General features: G+C 39.6%; 1 protein-coding gene across 2 annotated transcripts in view; it reads left to right on the top strand.

Moving 5' to 3' along the window:
• The first annotated feature begins 8,355 nt into the window (after nt 1-8,355).
• Nucleotides 8,356-26,248, top strand: part of Acvr2a (activin A receptor type 2A) — an 81,204-nt gene continuing 63,311 nt past the window's right edge. The window contains exons 1-2 of one of the 2 annotated variants that reach the window (XM_034494417.2): nt 8,356-8,493; nt 8,854-8,986. In XM_034494417.2, the coding sequence (XP_034350308.1) occupies nt 8,932-8,986 (55 nt within the window). In that variant the 5' untranslated portion in view covers nt 8,356-8,493; nt 8,854-8,931. Of the gene's footprint in view, nt 8,494-8,776; nt 8,987-26,248 lie in introns of those variants that run through there. The other variant, XM_076928721.1, reaches the window with a different exon arrangement.

The following is a 26,248-nucleotide window of genomic DNA, read 5'->3' on the forward strand; positions in this document are numbered from 1 at the left end:
ATTCCTGTTTGCTATTGCAATTCTACCAAACTGGACTGTTGAGGTATCCGTGAAGTGTTTGCAATTGGATTGAGCTGTCACCGCCTGCTGACCTGTGAACTGAACTGGGGAGGGATGTGATATAAAAGTCTCATTTATGTTTGAGAACTTCATAGGCACTTATGCTCTGGACTTTGACCAGTTGAGTCTCTGGATTGACTGCCTTTCGTTGCAAAGATAAAGGAAGAAAGGAAGGAAGGAAGGAAGGAAGGAAGGAAGGAAGGAAGGAAGGAAAAAAGGAAGGAAGGAAGAAAGGGAGGGAGGATGGGAGGGAGTAAGGCAGGACAGAAGAAAGAAAGAAAGAAAAAGGAGAAAGAAAGAAAGAAAGAATGAATGAATGAATGAATGAAAGAAAGAAAGAAAGAAAGAAAGAAAGAGGCTTCTCTGAGGAAGATCAAGAGCTTCACTAATGTATGGGTATAAATGTAAATAGCAAGCAGTTTGACACTGTGCACATTTTACAAAATAAACCCAGCTTCTTCCTCTAGGACTTACCCAGCCACAGACTCTAGGCCCACCTCATCATACCAGATTTTATTTTTCTCCTATCTTAGAGGTGGGGAGATAATAAACTTGATGATACTACATTACTGTAATATTAGCATTGGGGACATGGAAGCAGGAGGACTAAAAAGAGTCATTTAGTGAAACATTGTCCATAAAGAGAGAAAGCCAAAGCAAAAGAAAGAAAGAAAGAAACAAAGAAAGTTTGGGGAGGTTAGAGAAGGAAAGTGGAGTGGGTCAGAGGAAATTAAAGAAGGAAACAATATGTACATGGCACTCTGAAAAGCCCAAAACTATAGATTGTAAGTATAAAAGGAGAAGGATCTCATTTTAAAGACATAGAAAACTGTTTTTTAAACAATTATAACCTGAATTCCCCAGAATTGAGAAAAGAGATACACATTCCTTTTATCCTAGCGTTCAGGAGGCAAACGCAGGTGCTCTTTGTGAGTTTCCAGTCCAGTCTGGTCTGCACATCAAGTTGAAAGACAGCCAGAACTGCTGCATAGAGAGACCTTGTCTCAAATAAATAAAAAACAAAAACCCAAGCAGAGAGAGAGAGAGAGAGAGAGAGAGAGAGAGAGAGAGAGAGAGAGAGAGAGAATGTGATGACAATCCTAAGACATAAAAGAAATCTCAAATAAATAGACTAGACCACAAAAGATCGTTCCCTTGTCCTATTGTAATTATAATAAAAAGTTAATTGAAAACAGGAAAAGAGACAGTCCAAGTCACATACAAAGGCAGATTCATCAGAATGACAGAAAATTAAAAATTATTCACCTGAAATGATGTATTTCAAGTTCTGAAGTTAACTGGTAACCAAGATTATGATACCCAGCAAAGCTATCTGCCATAATTGATAAAAAAATAAAAACTTTCCATTATTTTTTTTTTTTTTAAAAAAAGACTAAAGGACTCTATGACCCCTAAGCAGCTATATAAACATATGGGGAGGAATCCTTAGGCTCAAAAGAAAACCATCCATAAGACCACAGGAAAGAACAAGCCACATCAGAATGATAGTCAAATGAAATAAAGAGTGCTCATCAGTTAGAGCTTTTGTTGCTCTTATATAAGAGATAAAATGAGCAACGTACCAGGCACAGAAATAGACATGTAGATCAATGGGATATAATACCAGATACAAGGCCATGTAAGTATAACCATCTTTTTTTTTTTTTTTTTTTTTTTTTGTCAAAGATGCCAAAATGAACATCGATGAGAAGGTAGTATCTTCAATAAATGGTCTGGGGAAGCTGGATATTTACAAGTATAAAAATGAAAGTATGTCTTTATCTCTCAACATGTACAAAACTCAACTCCAAATTGACCAAAACTAGAAACTCTGTAACTGCTACAAAATAAAAAAGAAGGGAGCATACTTCATGATATAGAAATAGGTAAGGGCTCTCTAAATCATACTCCAATCACTCAGAAAATAAGACTAATAATTGATAAATGGGATCTCATGAGATTCCAAAGCTTATGTATAGCAAAGGAAACTGCCAATCAAGTGAAGAGGCAGACAAAGAATACTAAATGAAAGTCTTTGTGAGGTATACATCTGAGAGTAGATCAATCTCTAGGATATAAAAAAAGTACTCAAGAAACTAAACATCAAAATAACAAATGCCCAATCAAAAAAATGAGTTCTCAAAAGAAGAAATACTAATAGCCAATAAACACTTAAAAATTCACCAAACATCATTAGCCATTAAAACATTTTAAAGTAAAAACTACTTTAAGATTATATCTCTCACTAGTCAGAATGGCTATCATCAAGAAAAGAAAGACCAAATAAGATTGAGGATGTGGAGAAAAGAGAACCCTATTCACTACTGACGGAGTGTAAATTGGTAATCAGTATGTAAGTTTCTATAAAAGCTACCGAAAGAATTTCCGTATATCCATGTATACTAGTCCTTATACTCAAAGGCATCCATAACCAGCTACAGAGAGACTTGGTCAGTCAAGTTTACTGCTGCTCCATTCACAGTAGCTAAACCATCCTAGATGTCCATCAACAGATGAATGGATAATGAAAATGTGAACGTATACAACTATTCTAGTTTCAGCTTTTTTTTTTTTTTTTCTGTGATGAAATACTGTGACAAAAATCATCTTTGAGGAGGAGGTGTTTATTCTGCCTACAATTCAGGGTTAGATTCACTTGATGGGAAGTCAAGGTGGGAACATAAAGCAGATCATAGCCTACTCACAGCCAAGAGCAGACAAAACCAAATGTGTACATGCTACTTGCTTGTATTCTGCTTGATTTCTTTCCTCTTACACGGTCCATGCCTAGGGAATGGAACCACCTACAGTTATCTGGGTCCTCACATGTCAGTAAATTTAGGAAAAGTCCCCACAGACATGTGTACAAGCCAACCCAATGTAATCAGTCCCTCAGTGAAACGCTCTTCCCAGGTGATTCTAGGTTGTGTTGAGAATTTAAGCTAATCATCAAAACATCGGCATTGTATTGTGCTCTTAAAAATATACAATTATAAAATGCATAGGTAAACAGATGATATTGGAAAATACTATAATAAGTAACCTAGGCCTAAAAAGACAAATGCTATATACTCTTTTTTTACATGTGGGTGAAAGCTTTGAGATTTTAATTTGTAAGTTTAATTTTGAATGCCTATCTCTTTAGAAATCAGGAAGGTAGAAATTCCCCATGACTGGGGGAGAGGAAGAGGCCTTAAGTGAAGAGGGGACAGTAGAATACATGTGATATGAAAATGTGGGCTAAAGGCTTAGGTAAGGATATGAAGGGGGCAAGGTAGTGATGGGTGGGTAGGAGGCAGAGTAATAAAAACTAAGAATGTATGAAAAGCTTTATAGAACCATATTTTTATAAGCTTATTAAAAATATAAGTTTGGAGGTGGGTGCAGTGAACTTCATTGATGGTATTCAAGAGGATAGGGTCCCTCATTTTCTCCTGGGGATCTGGGACGGAAACTATGAAGTGAGATGCTCAATTGTTGAAGGCAGAGTTGGGACAGGGACTCCTCAGTGGTTGAGGACCTCTCTGTTTCTCTCATTTTTCCTTCCCCAGGGTTTCTTATTCCTTGGAGGCTGTGTAGGCCAGTAGGTCCACCAGCCTGTTAATGTAGCTTACTCTTTGTCATACCTGGAAATAAGCTTTATGAAGTTGCCATTTAATTGTCATTACAAAGCAATGGTAGTCCCAGCATCAAAAGTGGGAGAGTGGGCTTTATTATTAAAGTCACAGGAGATAATATGGTCTTTGGTGTAGCTCAGGATGCCCTTTAGTGGGCCTTTTAGTGGCTGCTTCACTACCTTCTTGACGTCATTGTACTTGACAGGTTTCTTCAGGCGACATGTCAGATGCATGATTCACACATTGGCAGTCTGAACATGGAAGGCCATGCCAGTGAGCTTCCTGCTCAGCTCTAAGATGACCTTGACCACAGCCTTGCAAGCACTAGTGGATTTAGCCCCACAGCCATCACACAAGTTTCCTGGTGGGGCCATCCACAGTCTTCTGGGTGCCCTTGGTTTAATGGACTGTGGTCATGAGTCCTTCCATAATGCCAACGTTGTCATGGGTGACCTTGGCTGGGGTATGGTGGGAAGCAGTTGGTGGTACAGGAAGTATTGCTGACAATCTTGAATACATAGTCACACTCCTATGGTTCATACCCATGACAAACATGGGGTATCAGCAGAAGGGGGAAAATGATGATCCTGTTGGTGCCATCCTTCAAGTAGGTCCCAGCCTTCTCCATGGTAGTACAGACACCAATAGATCCCATAATATCTATATCATAATATCCATAATGGCACCAGCATCACGTTTGATGTGGGTAGAATCTTGCTCCTGGAAGATGGAGAAGGCTTTCCTCTTGATGACAATGTTCCAGTTCTCAGCCTTGACTGTGCTGTGGCACTTGTGGTGGGTAGAATCATACTGGAACATGTAGACCATGTATTTGAAGTCAATGAAGAAGGGTCACTGATGGCAAAATGGCAGTTACTACTGGCTACTACAGGCAGGCCTGGTAATGAGGCATCCACTATGGCCAAATCAGCTCACTTTGACCATCACCATCATGTCTCAGGGATGAGGCTGGCATTGCACAAGAAGATGTGGCTGCCTCTGTAACCAGGAGGAGCAGAGATCCAATTGTTTTTCAAAGAAGGAGTTTGAACACCAGTACTGTGTAGAGGTGGACATTGCTTTCCCCAGAAAACACGGGTCAATAAATGAAAAATCTCAGTATTCACTATGGGATTACTTCCTTACATGTTATGGGCCAGGCCACAGAGGCCTCCCAAACAATAGGCTATTGCTGTTGATCTTGCTAGATAGAAAGACTCTATAGTTAAAGACACAACACAGTTTGGTTATAAGACATAGAGAAATCAAGCTGGAACTGATCTGTAAACTATCCCCCCAGCTGTTTTTCATAGTGCCAGAAGGTGTTATGCACCTTGGGGCAAAAATTCATCAATAATATTACCCAACAGTGAACCCCAAATGTTGCATTATTGACCTCCTAGGCAAGATGTACACTGCAATAGTGGCATAAATATTAGGAAGATGACCAGCCACTTTCTGATTGGATCTGAGGTCTGTTCCACAAGAATAAATTCAGCATCTCTCAACCTGTGGGTTGTGACCTCTTTGTGGGGTGGAGCAACCGTTTCACGGGGTTGGCCTAAGACCATTGGAAAACACAGATATTGACATTACAATGCATAACAGTAGCAAAATTACACTTATGAAGTAGCACCAAAAATAATTTTATGGTTGAGGGTCACCACTACATAAGGAACTATATTAAAGGGTGGCAGCATTAGGAAGGCTGAGAACCACTGAAATAATGCCTAGTACTGCAAACTAGTCATGGCCCGGAAAGGACACATGCTGTCATGGGAGAACCTACTACTGTTGTTTTGTCAGGCAGAAATGTTGTCAATCTGCCTTCTAAGTATTTGGTTATACCTATATATTAGTGCTGTTGTCATCCTTGGCCGGGAACGTTTTCCTTTGCGGTTGGCAGCAGTCAAGGCAGAGCCTTGTAATTAGTCTAAGTGCTAAGGAGCAAGTGACTGTTGGGTGCTCAGCCCTAAATAGGATGTCTATATTAACCCCAGAAAGCTCAAGGAACACCATGGAGCATGGGAGGAAAGTACCAGCCAGAAGATGGAGTGCTGTGAAAGAAATACTAGCTTCTGGACACGGCACGGAAGTCAGAGGAGCTACGGTAACCCTGGCAAGATCAAGCCAGGCAGCAAATCCCATCTTGATGGGGGAGAGACTCACAAGGCCTTAGCTGAGAAGCCATTGGCGACTGAAGGTTTCTGGGAAGAGAGGGAGTCATCTTTCTCCAGGGATTTGGCTATGGGTAGATCACCCATGCTTATGCAGGCAGCACTACCTGGACTCAGTTGGGCTATGTTAAAAAAAAAAAAAAAAAAAAAAAAAAAAAAAAAAAAAAAAAAAAAAGAAGGCATGAATGTGGGAGAGGTGTTTACTAAGGGGCTCTAGGAGTACTGAGAGGGGAGCATTAGGGGTGGCTATGACCAAAATACATAGTATTTGCAAAATTTTGTCAAAAATAAGTAATATGGAGGAAAAAGGGCAGATTTAATAATTTCAGCTATTTCTATTTTCAATGTGAGCTTTGGAACTGTAGTGGGGATTGAGAACACTATCTTTTTAAGCCACTATTTCTGGATTTTTTTTTTTTTTTAAAGCACATTCTGGGCTCTGGATGGAGCTCATTTGCTTGCTAAGCATGCAGGAGGTTCTAGGTTGGATCCCCAGGACCACATAAATGCAACTCCATAGTGCATGTCCATAATTGCTCCATAGTGCAGCAACTGCAAAGTAGAGGCAGGAGGTTCAGAAGTTCAAGGTCATCTTAGGCTATCTAGGGAGTTCAAAGCTACCTTAATCGCCACAAGACCTCACTCACCCTGGCACCTCTCTGAAGCACACTGAAGAACAGAATGTATAGCTTTTGTTACTGGATGTCACTAACTCTCCCATGGGTTTACTTCAATTCATTGTTTGTAAAAACACTCTAATTCAGAATTTTCTGGAAATTATTACTATAGAAAATAATTTTATGTTCACTCATATGGCAAATTAGGAGGCAAGAGAAGACTATATGTGCAGCTCTTGTTATCTCACTTGCTCTGTTTTTAGCAATGAAGAAACATCGAGACAATGTAGTGACAAGACAACAGTAGGGCCTGATCCATCAAATCCCTGGGAGAAAGGAGGGCAGTTGGTTCTAAAGTAAACACTACTCTTCTATTTTAGGACTGTTAGTGGCAACTCTTAGTTTCTGTCCAGCTTAAAATGTTTGCAGAAGTACATTTGATTACTGAGGCATCTTGAGGACCAGCTTGGGATTTTGTTGCATAATACCATCAAATTCTGAGCAGGGCTTGAGAACTGGAAATCTTGGAGAGAGTTTAAAGAGCCACAATGATTATTAACCCTGACAAGTAGTAGAAACAGGCAGATAATTATAGGATGTACTTAATAGACAGAAATATAGAGCAGTTTATAGGAAGAGAAAAAGAAAACATAAATACAAGTGAGTTTGTGGAAAAATGTGGGTATCAGGGCACACTAAAACATTAATTACCCATCCCACAGTTGTTTCCTTTTTTTATTAAAAAAGAAAAATCTCCAAACACTGTATAGTACACAGAGGTTATTGTATTAAGCAAAGAAGGCAAACCTCTAGGTATTTACATATCTACTGAGGAAGGATTCCTGTCAAAACCTTCAGAGTGCTGGAATAAAGTGGAAAAAAAGGACAAGATTTCCCCCTTTATTATACTGAATTGTGGTAAATGGCAGACGTATTGACTCTAACAATCATTCTTTGCACGCTATAGCTAACTTCTAATATCCCAAATAGCCGAGCTTCTGGAGGTAGGGTTCACATTTTTACATTTTGTATTTGTTTCGGTACTTAACTGAACACCCTAAACAGTTCAACATGGCTTACGGGGTAAAAACAGGTCTTCTAAGAGGCTAAGAATTGATAAAGCCCACGTCTCTGACCGTCCAATACATTGAAATCTGCGGTTTTCACTTCAAGCCTAATACAGACTTTCATGCCAACTAGGAGCAAACCTGTTTGCGACACAAGGCTTTGTGTATACAAGGTATGGTGGAAAGGAGCCGAACCACACATCGTGCTAACTGGCGAGGGTGTCCTGACCTGGCGGACAGCCCTTCCTGCCTTTATTTTTAAGCCCAAAGACAAACGATGGGAGGCCTCCGCGGCGGAGGCGCGGCCGGCTCGCGAGCACCGAGCTCGCTCGGGCAGCAGCGGGTGCGGCTCCCGCCCACTCGGAGCAGCTCGGCGCGGCCTCGGCGTCCCCCAGAGGAAAGACCGGGCGCCGCAGTCGGCCTCGGCATCGCCCATCCCGCTCGGGCGCCGCGGCTCTCGCGCCCGGGCGGGCACCGCACTGGGCACGCCGGGCGACTCGTGGTCGCGGCAGGCACCCGCAGGGCCCGCCGTCCCGTCAGCCCGGTCTCGGGTCCCGCAGGCCTCGCGGAGCGCGCTCCAGCTCCGGCCCCGCCCCTCCGGCTCGCCCCGCCTCCCGGGCAATCTCCTCGCGCTCGCCGCCCGGCACGCGCGCTGCGCCCTGCCGCCGCTCCCGCCGCCGCCGCCACCGCCGCCGCGGAGCGTTTCTCCACCGCGCCTGGCTTCCAGCTTCGGGCCGGAACCGGAAGTGTAGGGGGCGGGGCCGGCGGAGGCCAGGAGACCGAAAACGCGGCCGAGCCGGGAGCCGGGAGCCGGAGCCGGAGCCACAGCCTGGACCAGAACTTGGCCGCCGCCTGCGCCGCCGTCTCCCTTCGCTGTCTCCCGCCGCCGCCTCGCACCGCCACCGCCGCGAGCTCGGCTACCGTAGTCCGCGGACTTTGGGTGTCCGGGTTGAAGGTCGGTCCGGACGTCGGAACAGCTCGGCTCCCGGACCGTCCGGGCGGCTGCGGGCGCCGCCGCCGCCGCCTCGTCGCCTCAGCCAGGCGTTTTGTTCGCTGAGACGCGAGAGGCGAGCGGAGCTGACAGTGATTTTGACAGTGATTCCAACCCGCTTTTGTTGTTGTTGGCTTTTCGTTGTTTGGTTTTGTGTGTTGTGCGTGTATGTGGCGGTTTTTCCCCCGTGGTACATTTTTTTAAAATTGTTGTGCCGTTTTTTTTTTTTCCCCCTTTTTTCAACCCTGTGAACGTTTTTTGCTCCCCCCTCCCCCCCGCCTCGGGGCTTCCGAATATGTTTTATGACGGTTGATTTTACACCAGGAGGTTTGTCTCCGAGGAAGACCCAGGGAACTGGATATCTAGCGAGAACTTCTACGGCTTCTCCGGCGCCTCGGGAAAATGGGAGCTGCTGCAAAGTTGGCGTTCGCCGTCTTTCTTATCTCTTGCTCTTCAGGTAGGTGGAGGAGCCGGCGCGGCGGGGCTGTGGCCGGTTGCCGTCGGCTGGGCAGTTCTCGGGCCGAGGCTTTTCCCGCGCCTGACCCCCGCAGCCCTGACAAATCTGGAAATCTCCCTGAATTCCACTTGTTTTGGGTTGGTTTGGCAAACTGATAGATTGAGTGCTCTGTTGTCGTGCAAGTGAGAAAGTCATGGTTTGTGGCTTTAACACTCGATGACAGCGCTGGTTGGGTTGCTGTTAAGCCGCAAATACCACAAGTGAAAATTTATGTAAAGGTTTGAGACCCAGAAGGAGGTATTCCGAAATGTCGTTTAGCCTAAGCTGTTCCAAAACAAGGACCGGTTTTGGTCGTCATCTAATTAGTGCTTCACCGGTGAATATCGAGACATAGATCAAGTGAGCTGGTGTTTAATTTTGACTGTGAGAAACAATGCATCCTATCAGCGATTTAATCTAGGTCTCGTCTCACGTCTTCTCCAACTTCATTGTCCAGTAGTGTTAAAAATAGTAATAGTTGCTGAGTATTAACCATAACACAGTGCAGGAGAGGTATGCTGCTGTGTGTTGGTGTGTGCTGGCTTTCACCCACCATTTGTGTGCTCTTTTCAGGCGTAGATTCTGCTTACCTACGGAATACTTCTTTTAAACGCTTTGTACCGACACATTGTTTTCAGTTTGGAAAAGGGCATGTGAAATTGTGCTCATGTTTAATACGCTATTCTTGCGAGATGTATTTTAGCTCAAGGTTAGGAGCATACTCTGGCCATTTTAATATCCGAAAATTTGATTATGTGAAGATATTGTATGGTTGCAACCAGTGGTTGGAAAAACTAGGCTTTTGTACTTGAAATTCTGGAAATGCATACATCTAGCTGAAAGGTGTGCAAATGCCTTAACAGGAGAGTTAGTTCGAGGGATGAAACAGTTTAAAAGTCACAGTGAATGCATTCATTATAAAAATTTAGTGTATACTTCCTAGGTTGTGGCAAGGAAGAGGGGTGGGGGACAAATTGACAGGTTTCATGGCTGTGCCGTTCCCTTGTATGTCTCAGGGAAATTAGAAGGTGGTAGTCTTTTCTTTGTGTACCTCTCTGGTGTGTGTGTGTGTGTGTGTCCATCTTCCCTACCCCACCCCCCTTTTAATAGAATCTTTTGTAATGTATAGAATTTTGCTGAATGGTACATTTCCTTGTGGTTAATAAATGGATAAAGTCTAGTCTTATGTCTGTAGTGGTATTGATCAGTTCCGGGTGGGCTGAATGTGTTGTGAAATGGCGATCATTGCCAGAGATTAACCAAAAGAATCATGTCTGTTTAAATGGAAGAAGGAACATGCTTAAGGCAGGCGGACAGTTCTTTTTGTGCTGGTTTAGAGAGCAAGCTAAACAATGGTGTCTGAAATGAATGGAAGCTTTGATAATGTTAAACATCTTGCTTTTCTGAACCGACTTAACCATGTAGTTTTCCACACACACAGTGCTCCCCCCCCCTCCCCCGACCCTATCTATATATCTAGCTGGTAAACTCCTGCTCAGGTCGCCTTTTTTTCTGATCTGCCCGTGAGGAGGAGGGGCATCGTGGCCACTGACCAAGGACTGTAGACATCGTTCTTTCTCAAACCCACCTGAGCCTCAGTGACTGATGAGGGAGGGTATTCTTGAGCAGCCCCAAGGTATCACTCCTGGAAAAGCAAGCTGACACTACAGATCTTACCTTCTGCTTGGCTTGGGAGTAAAAAGAGCTGAGCAGTAGTTCCCTTTACAATTATTTTCACTGGGCTCCCAGGTTAATAGCAAAAATTTTGAGGTTGAGAAGTTCTGCTGTTATAGAATATATAAATAATCTATTGAAATAACTTGAAAAGCTTTAATCTGTATTGATACATGAAAGTGTTTTTGTGTTTAAAATGTCTATTTTTTTAAAAGGACTTTATCAGGAATCAAATGCACTTTTAAAAGGTCTCTCTCTCTCTCTTACTCTCTCTCTTTGTGTGTGTGTGTGTGTGTGTGTCTGTGGTGTCTTCTAATTGATTTTTCTGTGTAATGTGTAATCTGGCACTAGAAGCAGAGGGTGGCTATTTTTATTAGAATTAAGTAATTTACTAAATTACCAGTTTGTTTCTGGGTATCTGACTTAAAAAAATCAAATGGGAAACAGTAGTAGTAAGGAATGTGTTTATTCTAGGTGTTCAGGAAGGATACATGGTTGCTGGTTTTTAAATGTTTTTTAGACTTTGGTTTTTTTCAGCTTCCATCCCATGGTATGTGCTATGGAGACTGATTATGCAGACTATTCCTGTAGGATATGGCCAAGTGTATAATTTCCTCCTTGCTCTCATTCCAGGAGAAACATTTTAAGTTTTGCCCTCATCCTGGAATGCCTTCAGATTCCCTATGATTTTTAATTTTTATTCCTCTTTATCCTTCTTCAGAGTCTGTTTCAAAACACAAATCTGCTTTTTACTATTTGAAGCATCATGGCTAATTTGCGTGTTTTCTTACAATTTGTAAAAATGTGAGGATGAATTTAACATTGCCCAATAATGAGGTTTATCCTACCTAGGCTGCTAAAGCTCCTGTGGTATTTGAGTGGCTGTGAAGTTGAAGATTCTTTAGGGTTGTGTGTGAACTGGTAACAGTATGGTTTTTCATGAAAGTAGCAGAAATACAGTAGTTGATAGCTAGGCATCACTGTGTAGTTGGAGGGGGAGCTGATAGTACAGTCTTCTAGGACTTCTGAATGTTGGCTAGCAAGTCATAGATAGTGATGCTTTTTCTTTTGTCTCCTTTCTTTTCCTTTTTGTAAAGAAGAGACTTATTTTTACTAGTCTTAATTATGTGTAGGTGTGTGTCTGCTTGTGGGTGGGCATGTGCATGCCAGAGGTGTTAGATCCTCTGGAGTTAGTTATGAACTGTCTAATGTAGGTGCTGGGAACTGAACTCTGGTCCTTTGGAAGAGCAGCAAATACCGCTTCTGTAGCCCAGTGCCAAATGGCTTCTGCAGCCCAGTGCTTTGTTTCTTAAAGGTAGAAATCTCTTACATGTATGCTGTTAAATCCCAGTATAATATGCTGAAACGTACAGACTAGATGAAAAACCAAAACAAATTCTCCCTTTCTCACATTCCACTTTGAAATTTTCCTGTTTAGGAGCTGAGCTAGTGTTCTCATGCTGGAGTGATTTTTGTCTCTCTTCCTCAGGAGAGACATCTGGAGAAATTTTTTATTTGTCAAAACTGGGGAGGGGATGCTTAATTGGCACCTAGTGGGTGGAAGACAGAGATGTTGCTAAACTTTTTCCACTGCACAGGACAGCTACAACAACAAAGAATTATCTGTCTCGAATAGTGAGCAGTGCTCAGATTGAGAAACCAATTTTTAAATTCTAAAGCTTTAAAAGCATTGATATGTTAGTGAAAGAGCTATGGGCTCCCTCCCATCAAAGTCAGTTATCTAAGTTTGATATGTGTAGGATATTGGTGAACTCCAAGTGACTCTGTGGTAAGTTTTCATTATCATTTACATTTAGAATGTGATTGAATTCAGAAAATAAGTTCTCACACATACATTATTTCATCCTGATATGTCATTTATAGTATTTTGCTGCGAGTTATGAGTGAAGTCTTTAATGACTTATTCTGACTGTTCCTGAAGACCCTTGTTCATGGACATGATGGATAGTTGGCCAGGGTATCATGTTAAGCCAAATTTGGTTTTGGTCTGGTATTCTCACCTTCTAGGACTGTTCCTTTTCTTCTTATTGAAATTCTGGAACTGCATGGCTGTGGACAGTGGGTGCTAAACATGGTGTCTAAAAAGTTTTGTATCATATAGATAAGAATGAATGCTTTTCCTGAATAATTCCAAGGTATAAGTGTTAGGGTTAGATAAGTTCATTATTTTAAAAGGGATATTTCTTTTGTTTATTTAACTTTAAAAACTTTTAAAGTGATTTCTTGATTGCATAATTTTCTTGAGAATAATTAGCTGGCTTTTGGTTATTATTACGCTCATTTAAAACACATCAAGTAATATTCTACAGTCCCTTAAAGACTTTGTACTTTTTAAGTTTAAATCTTGATTGTAATTAATAGATGCTTACCATGTTTTGAACTCTGGGTTTTAAAAACTTAACCTAGTCAGGCAAGATGAGAATTACAGTGAATCTCTTAAAATATGTGGTACTATATTATTCAAGAGAATCTAGGATATTTGAGATCAGATAGTCTTTATTTTAAATTTATTTTTATTATTTTAATTATATGTTGATGTGTGTGTGTCTGCATGTGACTGTGTACATGAGTTGGAGTTATAGACAAGCTGTTGGCCTTACATGGGTGCTAGGAACAGAACACTGGTTCTCCGAAAGAGCAGCCAGTGTTCTGATGCTAAGGCATCTCTCTAGCCCCTTCATAGTCTTTCCCGCTGTTCTTTCATTTGCTGGGTTTTGGACTATCACACATACTTGAGTAGTGTGCATCTCTGGTTTGAACTTCAAATTGTTCCTATTTTCTTTTTCATATTCAAGGTTTTTCTAACTCTTTGCTGCCTTTTAAAAATCTTTTATTGCCCTCCATTCATGTCTGTTTAAGCCAAAATTTGACCAGACCTGTGAGTGGATTTATTGCCACTGATGGGCCCACATTAGAGTTCCTCTGTTGTAGATTTAATTCTGTTAGGTTGTAACAGTCATGTCTAGACAGAACATTGATTTAAAATTGACTATTGAAGATGAAAGTTCCAGGAATGGAGTATAAAGGAAGAAGACAAGAAAACTATTGTAGATAGCAGTTGGCATTCTGTCATTCTTGACCGGATGTCTCAGTCACTGTCATGTATACCCAGTGCATCTAGTGGTTAGGCCTTGTTTAGTAAAGGGACTTGGAGAATTATATAGTTCTCTGAAGCTGAAATTTTTGAACTGTTAGAATGATGCGCTCAGAAAAAATATTGGGAGATTTTTATGCAGAGTGAACAAAACTGTGGCCGTGATGACTAGCCTGGGCTCCAAGTGCCAGAGCAGTCCATACCTAGGGAGCTTTTGGTTTTATTTTTCTGCCCCCAAGCTATTACTTTCCTCCCAAAGCTATACCCCCCCCCCCCCAACCTATTCTACTTACAAAAGAAATCGGAGGCTGGATATGATGGTACATGCCAGTAGTCCCAGCACATGGTAGGCAGAAGCAGGAAGATCTCAGCAAGTTCCAGTCTGGCTTGGTTTACATAGTGAAAACCTGTCTTTTAAAAAAAAAATCAGTCAATTAATCACTCAATTTTGCTTACAGTCTTTCACTGACAGAATCACCTTTAGTATAGTGACATACTAGGTCCTCCATCATTTGGGTCTTGCTTTTTCCAGTCTCTTGGTACAGTGGTTAGGACTCTGCATTCCATACTCAACTTGGTACAGTGGTTAGGACTCTGCATTCCATACTCAACTCAACTTGGTACAGTGGTTAGGACTCTGCATTCCATACTCAACTTAACTTGGTACAGTGGTTAGGACTCTGCATTCCATACTCAACTCAACTTGGTTTAAATCACCCTCACATCTTTGTCAAACTTAGTTCATTTTCTTGTGCCTCTACAAAATAGGGATATAAATGGTGTACACTTTAGAAAATGGTTTGAATGAGGTGGCACATGAGTGCTAGTGTAGGTTTTTGTTGTTGGTTGTTTGTTTTGAGACAAGTTTCCCTGTGCAGCTTTGACAGGCCTAGAATTCTGTGTAGACTGGGCTGGCCTTGAACTTTGAACTCAGAGGACCACCTTCCTTTGCCACCACACCTGGCAAACACTCCAACAATGTTGCCACTCCTCCGCCTCATAAGTTCTGTGCTCTAGTCTTACAAACTGAAAATGCAGTAACCTTTTATTGTATGCCTTGTGCATTTATGTGTGTTGTTTCTTCCTACTTTATCTGGTCAACTACTGTTTTTTTAAGATTCAGAAGTGTTATCCTCAGAAATATCTGCTCTGCCACCCAACCACTACTGAGGTGTAGTAGCTCTTGTTCTTTAACACTTTCGGAGTGACCTTAGTTTCGGTAATTGCTGTAAATGTTCACTGGCCAAGTACAAATGCTTACCTTGTTTTTATTTTTGAAGAGTTTCCCTTTAACCACTGTGTGTACACCCTGGAATACAGTAGCTACTCAGAAAGTACTTATTTAGTGAATGAAGTGGAACTGTTTTGCGTGTTTGTGCATAGATTTCCTTTTATGTTATTAAGTAATGAACTTGGGTTAGGTGATCTCTAAAAGCTATCTGATTTCTCAGGATTTGATCACAATAGGGACATACTATTAAGAAAATACAGTTTACTAGTGGTTGTTTCGATATCCTTAAGTTCTGTTCGCTTTTTAAAAATGCTTTGTCTCTAATCCTTAGATTAACATTTTGTTAGAATTTGAATTGTGTAGATTTATAGATTCTTCCATATCTTCAAGTTCAGTGATGTTCCTAATTTTTAAACTATAATCCACAGTGAGAATTATATATTGTATCATGACTTAGTCCCCATGTGATAGTGTCTGTGTGTATGTCAGACTAAAGCATCATGAATTATTTACTCTTACGGTATACAAGAGGGACACTTTGATTTATTGCTACATTCTGTTTCATTTATATATGATGAGTATTAGGGCTACAGCAATGTCTCAGCAGTTAAGAACACTGGCCGGTCGATCTTCCAGAGGACTTGAGTTTAGTTCCCAGCACTCACATGGTACCTCACAACTCTCTGTAACACCAGTCCCAGGAGATCTGACACTCTCTTCTAGCTTCTGTGAGTGGCAGGCATGCAAGTGATACCCAGCCTTAAATGTAGACCAAACACCCGTAAACATAAAACAAAGTAAGATGTAAAAAAAGTTGAGTGTGGTCCATTGAGTCAATGGCTAACTAATGGACTGTAATTGTCAAAAACACCTATCTAAGTTCTGCAGTTCCCTTATTCCCTCTGCTCTCTACTGTTTGAATGAGATTGAAAAAAAATGTACCAAAATGGCTTTAATGTTAATCTCTAATAGTATGTGCCAGTGTGTGGAATATAGAGCAGGCTGTCTTAGGAGAGAACTTGGACCTGACTCTTTGGACTCCTTTTTTCTTCTGGTCCAGTTGTTTAAATTACAGTTTCATTCTGTTTTAGCACTTTCTTGTATTTTGGGGATGTTTAGAATTTTTCACTCAGGAAATACTACTAGCAGAAGTAGATACTGGGAATACAAGATCTTGACAGGAAATTTAAAAGGATGTTTATGGGATGTGAAGGAAAAGCCAAGAAGGAGCATCGGAATGACAGGTGATACTTGAACATAAACTTGAGAAAGATTGGAAAGTGAGTTGGGAGAGACCTAATCCAAAGGAAATATTGGTGTCCTCAGGAACTCTTAGGCTTTGCTTAAAGAGATAAGCAGTCTCAGCTGAGGGCATACATTCAGATGGAAGAACAGAAACAGAGGTGACGTTGGAGGGGATGATAAAGATCCTGATGGATGTCCCGAATCCATATATTTGGAGTACAGGACAGAAAAGCAATGTGCAGATTAAGGTAGATGATAGCATTGCTAATACAAGTAGTAAGGAACTAACAGGCCAGAAGGAATTAGAAACTTTTTATACCTAAATAAATGTCTAGGTGGCTATGGTTTTCCATGGTAAACATGAATGAAAGTACACATGTGAATTTAGAAAAATAAAACCGCACTAAAACCCATGAAAAAAAATGTCATGAAATTTTACAAGAGAAGATACCAATGAATAGATAGCCATTGTGTTGTCAGTAATGATTCTGAGTATTAAGGGCTCTGCATGTTTGTGTTTAGAGGATAGTTACCTTCTAGTAGCTACACTTTTAACTCTTCTTGGCGATCTTAATCTTTCCGTTTTTAATTTATGTGAGGCGTTGTTCCTCAGAATAATACTGCTCTACACAAGTACACTGAGGTCTTTGCTGAAGTTGGTGCTATTCATGCTTGAAGTCTACCTGTTCCACAGGCCATTCTTTTTTTGTGTGTTTGTTTGTTTTTGTTTTTCCAGACAGGGTTTCTCTGTGTAGCCCTGGCTGTCCTGGAACTCACTCTGTAGATCAGGCTGGCCTCGAACTCAGAAATCCACCTGCCTCTGCCTCCCAAGTGCTGGGATTAAAGGCGTGCACCACCACTGCCTGGCAGGCCATTCTTTTAGACAAGATAAAAACAGTTTTTCTTTGTTTACACTATTACTGGGTCTGACTTTTATTTTCCAATGTTGCTGAAACAAGCACATGTAAAACAGGAAGACAGACCCCAGAAGGACTGGCTGCACATGTGGGGACAGATTGTTTAGAACATGTCAACTCTTTATATATTGTAATAAAATATGCCTGTTACAAAACTTGGAGCTTTAAAAAATTATAACCTTCATTCTTAGAGTTACTGATTTTAAAATTTATATTTGATAGAAATGATATTGCAAGTGTGGTGGTTTACTCATGTAATCTCAGCATTTGTAAGGCTGAGATAGGAGGATTGTCATAATTTCAAGGACAGTGTAGGCTTCTTAGTGAGTTCTGGGCCAGCCTAGGCTTTAGAGTAAGACCCTGCCCCAACTCTAGAATTCCATTATTTGGAAAAAAAACATTTGTTCACATCTTTCTGAGAATAGGTGTTACATCAAACTTGTAATCTAAGGCATTTCAAGATGACTGGGAGTGGGTGAGTTATGAGAGCTTGGAGGGTTTCTAAAACTCTGAGGTTACATTTTAATGTGTATAAGCCAAGTTGTATTAAATGAGATACACTAAATAGCATAGTAGCTGCTCCAGAATAACACTGTGCATCTGTTAGTAATCTTTGAGTCTAATTTAGAAGGACATAGTATATAAGACATTTAATATAGGTTCAGTTCTTGGGAGATATTTTTAAATTTTTAGTCAAATTACTGAGCAATTACAGCAAAACAATATTATAACAATAATATAGCCAAAGAAAATATAAATATAGAATGTCAGAGAGGTGCTAGGATCCCCTAGGATCTTCAGATAGAGTTTTGCTTTTTTTTTTTTTTTTGGTTTTGTTTTGTTTTGTTTTAAACGAGTATTTCTTTAAAGTTCACTGTTTTAGCATGGATTGAGGCAGGGGAGATTGCAGTGATTTTGAAGTTAGCCAGGGCTACATAGTAGCAGGCCAGCTTGAGCTAAACAGCCAAACCCTGTCTCAGGAAAACAAAAGTAAAAACAAAACATTAAGGTGAATATCTTATCTGATGGAATTTAAAATATTCTTCTTGAACAACTACATTTAAATATTGGGTATTTTAAAAAACTTTTTTATGCAAAAGTAAACTTTGAAGGTTTTTCTTTTCTTTTTTTTTTTTTTTAAGATTTATTTATTTTATATATATATAAGTATTCTATCTGCATGTACACTTGCATGCCAGAAGAGGGCAGCAGGTCCTATTGTAGATGATTGTGAGCCACTGTGTGGCTGCTGAGAATTGAACTCAGGACCGCTGGAAGAGCAGATAGTGCCACTGACCCATCTCTCTAGCCCATCAACTTTGAAGATTTCTTAAGTCTGATTTTAGATACCAGCTACATACGTCTTAAAAGATTAGTTGGTCAGTATGTTTTTTTTTTTTTTTTTCTTCTTTTAGATAAAAGGTCATGTAGCCTAGACTGTCTTCAAACTTACTACAAAGCGGAAAGTGGCCTTGAACTCTTGATCCTTCTGATTCTACCTCCAGAGTGCTAGGATTATTGTACTAATTGATTTGTATGTGCGCGCCTGGATGTGTGGTGAATGCCCATGAGAGTGTGTGTGTTGTAGTGTATGCACATGTAGAGGCCAGAGCAGGTCTTTGGGTTTCTTCCTTTATTGCTGTCTTCTTTTTTGCCTTGAGACCTGGCTAATCTCTCACTGAACCAGTTGTTCAGATGAAGACTATTTTCCTTATCGGTTTTCCATATCAGAAACTGTGGTTCTGTTTATACTGGTGACATATATTTACAAGCCTTGATTTAGGTGACATTTTTATTTATAGTTAGCAGCTTTGTATTGATGTCATGAAAGGGACTCACTTCACTAAACTAGAGAACAGAAGCTGTCAGCCCTGCCTTTACATTTTCAGAATCTTTTACTATTGGAACATGGCACCCTGTAAAGGGCTAGTTAAGTCTGTCTTTGCCTCCTCAGTATTAGGGTTGTAGGCATTTGGAGCCATGTCAGGGCATGTGTAGGATTCAGACCGTGTGCTTGTAGAACTAGCGCTGTTATCCATTGAGTCTTCTCTGTCCTCCAGTTGTTTGAATTTTAAAAATAAATATCTTGAAGACTATGATGTAGCTCAAGTCATAAAATGCTTTCCTAAGGAGCATGGAGCCTTGGGTTGAATTCCCTAGCAGCACATAAAAGGCATGGCCTAAGCTTATACTTTCAGCAGGAGGTTCTGAAGTTCAAGGTCAGTAAAGAGTTTGAGGCTAGGTTGAGCTACAGGAGACTATCATCAAACCAAACCAAACATTGGTATTTTTTCTATTTATTTTTATTTTATTTTTATTAGTTAATTAATTTTATTTGTTGTTATTATTATTATTGTTTTTTAAACTCAGGGTTTCTCTGTGTAGCCCTGACTGACCTAGAACTCCCTCTTTCTGTAGATCCAACTGCTTTTGCCTTCCGAGTGCCAGAATTAAAGATGTGCCTCCGCCATCTGGCAAACATCAGTATTTTAAATGTGTATTTGTGACTTAAAGAGTATGCCACTCAACTTGTTTCTGACCTTTAACAACATTAAGACCTTATTTTACTCATTCCTGTATTAAAGTAGATAATATTGATAACTTGTTCAGATAAACATGTGGATAACATGGTTGTCTTAGGGTTTTACTGCTGTGAACAGACACCATGACCAAGGCAACTCTTATAAGGACAACTTTTAATTGGGGATGGCTTACAGGTTCAGAGGTTATCATCAAGGTTAGAGCATGGCAGCATCCAGGTAGCATCTGAAAGCCACTAGGAGAAGACTGACTTCCAGAGAGCTAGGACAAGGGTATTAAAGCTCACGCCTACAATGACACACCTACTTCAGCAAGACCACACCTCTTAATAGTACCACTCTCTGGGCCAAGCATATATAAACCATCCCAAGGGTCAATGCTAAGTACTGCAGTGAACAGTACCAACATGATTATGTCCTATGGAACTCTTGTGATAAACATGTAGTGAAATAAGTCAAATAATTATGCATTGCTGTATGTGCTGTCAGAAATTAAGAGGTGGTGAGAGCTTAACACTTTATTTGCCTCATGCCACACATTACGTTCTCTATTTTCTAATTGTTTACCTTGTTTTTTTTTTTTTTTTCGTCTTATTACTAGAGTGCAAGCTGAGTATAGGAAGAAGTGGCCCGTCCCTTCATTACAGTGCCCCATGACATGACCTAGTTCCTGATGCCAAGTAGAAATTTCATAGATACTTACTTGGCTGCCTGAAGAAATTTGGGAATGGACAGGGGTAGGAGTTAGAATAAAATGGAAAGGACACTGGGAAGTAAAGAGCTTTAAAGAGGAAATGATTTGGTTAAGAACCTTTTGCAGATGAGAGTGTACAGGGGCAAAGAGCAGCTTCTTACATCAGTGTAAGCTGGAGAGGCTGGCCAAAGCCTCTTCTGAGTTTTCACAATATCTGATTGTATTATATAAAATGTCTCTTATTACCAGTTCCTTTAACATCACCCCTCCCCCAATTTGTTATTACTAAAACCAAAAACTAAGCGATGAACAGGCCAACCTACAAAAGAGATGATCAAATCCAGGCTAGTTTTTTGTGCTTTTGTAAAACTCCTGTCTATGAATTTTGTGCATATGCTATTTTATATTCTTATTTTTCTCTTCAAATATCCACTTTTTAAAAAAAATTGCTAACTCTTTAGTGTTCCAAACATATGGTATACTGTTTTATTGACATGACTGAAGATTCAGAAGTAAAAATGCAAGTGTATTTTGTGTCTTCATCCTCATAAGTTTATCTTCTTAGAAGTTTATCTGCTTAAAAATTTATCTTTTCAGGTTATGGAGATCTTATATAAATGCTGAAAAGATAAATTGTACCTTGGGCTGGTAGTTTTACTCAGGGCTTCAGCCTTTACTAACTATATAGTCAACTAGGTATTTTATTTAGAGATATGTCTAGCCTGAACATAGGCTTTTGTTTGTTGTAGGCAGGTGTACTTGGTGCAAGGAGACCAACTCTTCCTAGGACAGAGGTTCAGTAGCAGCTGCATAGGAAAAACTGCTTTCCTTCAGAGTAGTGCAGAGTGGTGAAACCAGATGAAGCCTGGCCTTTTCCCAGGTTTGAACAATGAGTAGTGGCTGCTCTGTCCATCCTTTTAGTCTGTATAAAATTATGTAACAAATCTTATTTGGTAATAACCTTTTCTTACTCTCGTCTTTACTTCCTTAAAATTATATAAACCTAGCTTGGGTGTTGAATTGGGAATTGCTACTTAAATTTATTTTGTTGTTAAAATGTAAATAGAGATTTCTTATTTCTTATTATTTCTAGCTGAGAGAGCTAGAAATAATAGAGGTAATTAAAGTAGGAAGATTGGAATACTGGCAGGGTCTAATAAACTGTCAAGTAACTTTCTCCATCTGGATGGTAGGCCTAAGAAGACCTATGCAGACCCCAGTTTTGAAGGCAGAAGTGAAGCCTAGGTTAGGATTAGAGAAGGGTAGGCAGACTTCATTTCTAATGGAGCTAGTGAAACTGAGTTTTATCTGTTATCTACAGGCTTTCTTACTGGAGCCCAAGAGTATTCCCATATCAGAAACTGTAGTTCTCTTTAGACTGGTGACTTATATTTATCAACCTTGATTTAAGTGACATTTTTATAATCAACAGTCTTGTATTGATATTGTGAAAGCGACTTAGCGCATTAGAGAACAGAGGCTGTTGGCCCTGCCCTTATAATGACAGAATCTTTTATCATTGGAGCATGGTACTTTCTGAGGACTAGTTAAAGAAATAAAAACCGATATTGCTGGCATAAATGTAGTTGCTTGGTTTACAAGAACAATTTTAAGAGCAAATAACTAAGAATTTCTCTTATCTTGAAATTTAGTATCAGTAATTAGTTATACTATCCTTGGATTAGTATAAGAAAAATAGCAAAAATTTGTCAGAGAGAGAACATAGGTGTTAGGACTTCTCACTACAATGATGTGTAGTTTGTTTTAAACTTGGAGAGATTCTTTAATCTTAGTTCCTTTACTTGTGAAGTGGAATTTGTAATGACCAACTCACAAGATTTATTGAGCATCTAAGACTACACACAGAAACTCATATTCCCATGTAAAAGTATACATGAAATGTAAAATTTTGATTTTAGTCACCAAATATTTGTAAGTAATACAGCCATTTGCCTGAAAGTTGACAATGAATAAAGTTGTTACTTCTGTAAGCAACTTAGTATCAACTATGAAAGGAATGCTTACTTCTACCGTGACCCCTGTTCACCTTTATCATTTGCCATATTGCCTCACTGATAGTTCCTACCAATTGTGTTTTGGCCTCTAACACTCAGCCCGCCCCTGCCACCTCTTATAATATGTAAGAGGACCATTATTCATTAAATAGTTTCCAGTATCTAACATACAGAAGGTTAATAAATGGTCAGTAAATGGTCAGTGCTTTCAAGTTTTTGGGACAGGGGTCTGTAAACATTTCTTATAAAGCATTAGATAGTAAATATTTTACAGCAGTCTTTTAGAGATATTAAATTCTACCTATTTTAAAACAGATAGCCATAATTATTATATAACTAAACCACCATAAATATATTGTAATAAGACTTTATTTGTAAATGCTGAAATTTCAGTTTCATATTCATATGTCACAAAATATTGTTTTGATTTTTTTAAAACCATTTTTCAGAGAGTGTGTGTGAAACCAGGTCACAAAGTAGATTTGATCTGGAGACTACTAGTCTCTTGGATACTTGCAGGTGGCCCATCTCTCTCAATTAGAAATAAATTATTACTAAACAAAATTTTATTTTGAACCTAGACACATTTTCTTTCCTTTTCCCCACCAATTTTCTATTTTAAGTGTGTGGATGTTTGCCTGCATGTGTGTCTGTTCACCACATGCATGGCTCAGTGCCTACAGAAGCCAAAACAGAGGCCAGAGGATGGTGTCAGATGCCCTGGAACTGGAGTTAACAGCTGGTTGTAAGCTGCTACGTGGGTGCTGGCATCAAACCTGTGTCCTCTGGAAGAGCAGCCAGTGCTTTTAACCACTGAGCCAGCCCTGGACAAGATCCTTGTCAACATTTGTTGGCTACCACCCCAGACCAATCCATACCACTAGTTTGCCTATTTTGTATTCTGGCCGTACTGTAAAACTTTATCCTTCGGAATAACACTATCTCTGAAAGAAGATGGATATTTAGTATTCTTTCTTACACCAGAGCAAATGCTCTCCCCATTAACAGCAGGATTTCTGTCTTTCTTGATCTCTCTTCTGCCTCCTAGACTTTGTATCCTAAAACTACCCTGTTCTAGGTTCAAAAAGCTATGTGTGGATGGCTAGAGAGAAGAGAATGAGAGAAAAAAGTTGGGGGAGGGGGAGAGAAAAAAATGAAAGGTAGTTTTCTTTCCAAACTATAGTCTGCAACTTTTTAGAGTATCTTGAAATTTCTGTAGTATGTCCATATTAATAGAAAGAAAGAAAATGGACAGTGATCAGAGTCACTCATTGTAGTAAAAGGATGTTTTGTGAAATTTCAGTTGTATTTGTAAATTAGGTTACAGTGAAGTGTATTGTGCTCAGGAAATTTAAAAGACTGTTTTCTGAGGGTTTGGGATACTGATCTTGAGATTCCACTTCCCCCTCTCCCTGCATCTCTGTCTTGTTAATTTGTGTGAAAGCCAAATGAGTTATGAGCAGGAATCCTGCTTGCTTTATACAATATGCTGTTTGTACATAGGAGACTGCTAGCTTACTACATTAAGAGAAGGCAGGATGACATGTTCAACGAGCTTCATAGCTGTGGCTCGTAGGTAGGAGCCCATCTCATTTAGGTGGTAGAAAGAAGTTATATATGGCCTTTGTGTTTTAGGGGACAAAACACATCTCAGTTTTTGACAGCTCACCAGATTACTAAGGCACCGAATTAGTTTCTGTACTTGGCCACTGGTCCAGTGGGCTGAAATGAACTCTACAAGAGTGACAAGTGAGAGGGCTGATTGCACCTTTATTCTTCCCTCTGCCATTTCGCCTTTAATTTGTATCTTCTTAGTTGGAGCCTTAACTCAATGATAGGAAAAGCAGGGGATTGAGAGGATTCAGTTGGTGAGAAAGAGTCACATAGTCATGTATTTGGCTGAAAGTGAATTAGAAGGAAACTAAAGTAGAAGGGCCATCTGGCTATTCTGAGGTGGCAGTTTACAAATGGGTGTGGGTAACACAGGACCTGCTCATGAGGTTAAGGTAAGAGTCTTGGCTTTTGGTACCTTTGATATGCTGATTGGATGGTTCTCTGAGAAAGCTAGTGAGCTCAGCAACATTAGATTAGTCTAGAATAATTACTCATTTTAAGCACTTAAAAGTCATAGTACATGTCTTTGAGACATTTTTTGCCTATAGTATGTTAAGTTAGCAAATATGGTGAAAATTAACTGATTTGATCTCTAATTTGATTTGGAATGTTATGAGAAGAAAAAGATTGGACAAGTTTTTTATTCATTAGAAAATTAACAAAACTATATATAGCAGATACACATATACTTAGGTAAAAAATGGCAAGATAACAGACTCTTAAAATGTATTCTGCTTTTGAATGGGAATTACCAATCATCTGGAATGAGTATCAGCTAGTACTTCCCAAAGACTTAACGTAGTCTCTTTTAGGCCTGCCACTTGTCTGCTAGCTTCCTTTAATAATGTGTTTGCCTTTCCATGTTATAATTGCTTGTTACTTTTATGTGTTTGTCTACCCTAAGTTCTTTAAACTTTATTCACTGTAAAATAAGTGGTTAGTGTTTACTGAGAACAGGAGAGGCAGATGGCCTGGTTCTCATCTAGGACATGTAGATGACGAATCTATCTACTTTATATATTATTGTGAAGTGTAAGTTACTGTAATGTGCTTGAACTGATTTCTCAGATGTAGTACTGAGTATAACTCAATAAATATTAATTTCTGGTGCTGATTGTTATTATCTAGCAGTGCTAAACTGTTTATGGAATATGAACAAGCCAAAATTTGAAAATCTAGGGCGCTCTGGTATTATTGAGGTACTGCACTTTGGCATTTGGCCATCTTGTTTTCTTCAGAATACAAATAATATTTCTGTTTGTTTGTTTTTTAAATTAGTAATATTTCTTTGACTCTGCTTTAATTTCACAACATTATTTGATTTTTAAAGAGTAATGTTCTCATTTTCAAGCATGTGATTTAGTAATACTATTTATATAAAAACTGAGAGATCTTATCAGGAAATTATGGAATAATTTTTCTTTCACAAGTATACTTCCAATGAGGATGCTTCAGAACTTTCTTTGCAAATGAGATAAAAGGAGTGGCTGTGTTAGGAGAGAAGATGAGATTTCCAAAAGTCATGTTTTCATTTTCAGGATTAGAGTAACAGTACTTCTGGGAAGATAAATTTTATCTATTTAAGTTTTAAAATGATTTTATGTGCCTATTTGATTCTTCGGGGGTTTATTTGAAGTAAATTTTATATGTTTGTTTAATCCAGACTTGAGATGATGTAATTTGTCTGAAATCACTATCTGTAGGGCTAAGACTAAAGGCCTGACTTAAGTTCAGAGTTCTAGAAAGAGTACACACTGGAGCTTAATCCATCCCCATTATTTCCAGACTTGGGGGGGAGAAATATTTGCAGTAATTTGTTATTGGTTGCTTTATACCACACTTTGAAGAAACCATGGTTCAGTCCTGGGGAGCCAGAAATAGTAATATAGCAAGCAATAAGCAGCACTAAAGCGAGTTCTAATTTTAGGGCAAATGTTGTTTTGCTTCTGCACTGAGAGATGGCAGCCATAAACCCATAGGCGATGTTGTTGCCAGAAGGGATTATGTGCAAATGCTGCCCTTGTTTGTTGGAGTGCTTTTCTCATTCATTTTTGCTTTTTGATAAGGAATGTTGAGAATTGTTTTTTTAATAGGTCAGTCTTGTGCACATGTGCTAGATTTTACTTTACTACATTTCCTTAATTAAAATTAGAACCAACCGGCAAGTTATGTCACAGC

This window comes from Arvicanthis niloticus, chromosome 2 (genome assembly GCF_011762505.2).
Source record: "Arvicanthis niloticus isolate mArvNil1 chromosome 2, mArvNil1.pat.X, whole genome shotgun sequence".
Classification (NCBI taxonomy): domain Eukaryota; kingdom Metazoa; phylum Chordata; class Mammalia; order Rodentia; family Muridae; genus Arvicanthis; species Arvicanthis niloticus.